This window comes from Sphaeroforma arctica (assembly GCF_001186125.1).
Source record: "Sphaeroforma arctica JP610 unplaced genomic scaffold supercont1.3053, whole genome shotgun sequence".
Taxonomy (NCBI): domain Eukaryota; class Ichthyosporea; order Ichthyophonida; genus Sphaeroforma; species Sphaeroforma arctica.
This window is the reverse complement of record NW_014037505.1, coordinates 1-1,592: the sequence shown is the minus strand read 5'-3', so window position 1 is coordinate 1,592 and position 1,592 is coordinate 1. Positions and strand designations below refer to the sequence as shown.

The following is a 1,592-nucleotide window of genomic DNA, read 5'->3' as shown; positions in this document are numbered from 1 at the left end:
TATTTATAAACAAATAAATATAAATATTCGCAGAATCAGCATACCCAGGAGTTTGAGTACCATGGAGGTGACGCTACTGGCCGCGGTCTCGAGGATCTGTGCGCGTGTGAAGCCCATTGTTTGTAGAATATCGTGAATCTCAGTCATCTGAAAGCATGTGGCGTACGGAATGACAACCCCATATTCGGATTTGAATGCATTTGATCTGCGAGGGTGGGTGCGGAGAGTTGTGAATACATGTACGGATTCAATTTACGTATTGTTGTACTACACAGAGTGTATGCAATGCCCGCCTCCGGAAAAAAATACAGGAGATAAAGAGTGGTGCATACCAGAGGCAGGAAATATTTACGTAATCTTTGCCCAGCACCCGGTTAATATTGAACTACTAGCTACGTACATTTTCTCGTACATGTGTGTGTGTGTGTTCATATATATGTGTGTGTTTTTGTGTCTGCGTACGTATTTATTTGTGTCCTCTTATATACATACATTGCCATATTGTGCACACTTGTTCTATTTACACACACATGGCTGATTCACTCACGCACGCACTCACAGCAACCCAAGGGGTATTTCAGTACCCAAGGCAAGCCAGTAATTTACATAGCTGTAATCACGTACACACACACACACACACATACACACAGAGGGATACAGACACATACACGGAAAGACACAGACACAGACACAGATACTGACACAGACACAGACACATCCATACATATATATATATATATATATATATATAAATATATATATATATATATATATAAATACATTTATATATAAATACATATATATACTTAGACACCCAGACACACACACACAGATGTATATGTATACATGTATATGTGCGAGATGCACGTACTTCTATGATGTAAGTGTGCAGATTAGCATAGTATCTAACTTTTATCTACGTTGTGACGCGCATCTACATGCGTATACAGATGCACCATATCACAGCCACATACGAGTGCAGTCCAGTGGAGTAGACCCCTATATCCACACCCTCGTTGCCCAGAATATTCTCGTAGTGCTCGTAGTTCTTTTTCTTGCGATTGTGCGACACCAGCAGGTTGTCGCTGTCCAGGCAGACCTCTTGCTAAGTGTGGGGGTGTGTACAAGCATGTACCAACATATGAGTCTACATATGCGAGATATAAATAAGCAAATGCACATATGACCTACATTTCCTAAAAAGCAATCTTCTGTAATCAAGTTTAGTTTTAGATCCTTTCAATCTCAGGTCACGACGCAACTGTTGAAAGAAACAGGTTATCAGAACACGTCGCAAATAGTTGTATACCAGGTCTCGGCGCCTGGCAGCCTATACGTACTGGATAAACGACATTTTAAAAATGATACAAATTACAACTGGACACACCTCTATTTCCGCAAACACCGCAGCCTTATTGAATTTGTTGAGATTGCCTACAAAGTCAAACTCGCCCTCCACCTCCTGTGCATCGCCGATGGTCCTATTGTAGCACAAAACGTTTAAACTTAATTATATGTATATATATATATATATATATATATATATATATATTATATATACACACACACACACACACAACAAACAATATATA

At 39.4% G+C, this 1,592-nt stretch overlaps 1 protein-coding gene across 1 annotated transcript; it reads right to left on the bottom strand.

Moving 5' to 3' along the window:
- Positions 1-3: 3 nt before the first annotated feature.
- SARC_13236 (hypothetical protein) lies at positions 4-1,481 on the bottom strand (the record flags this gene model as incomplete). The annotated part of the gene is made up of 3 exons (XM_014292636.1): positions 4-205; positions 975-1,105; positions 1,388-1,481. Coding segments are annotated over 3 exons (427 nt in total), but the record flags the coding sequence as incomplete, so codon positions are not given.
- Between the last annotated feature and the right edge of the window lie 111 nt (positions 1,482-1,592).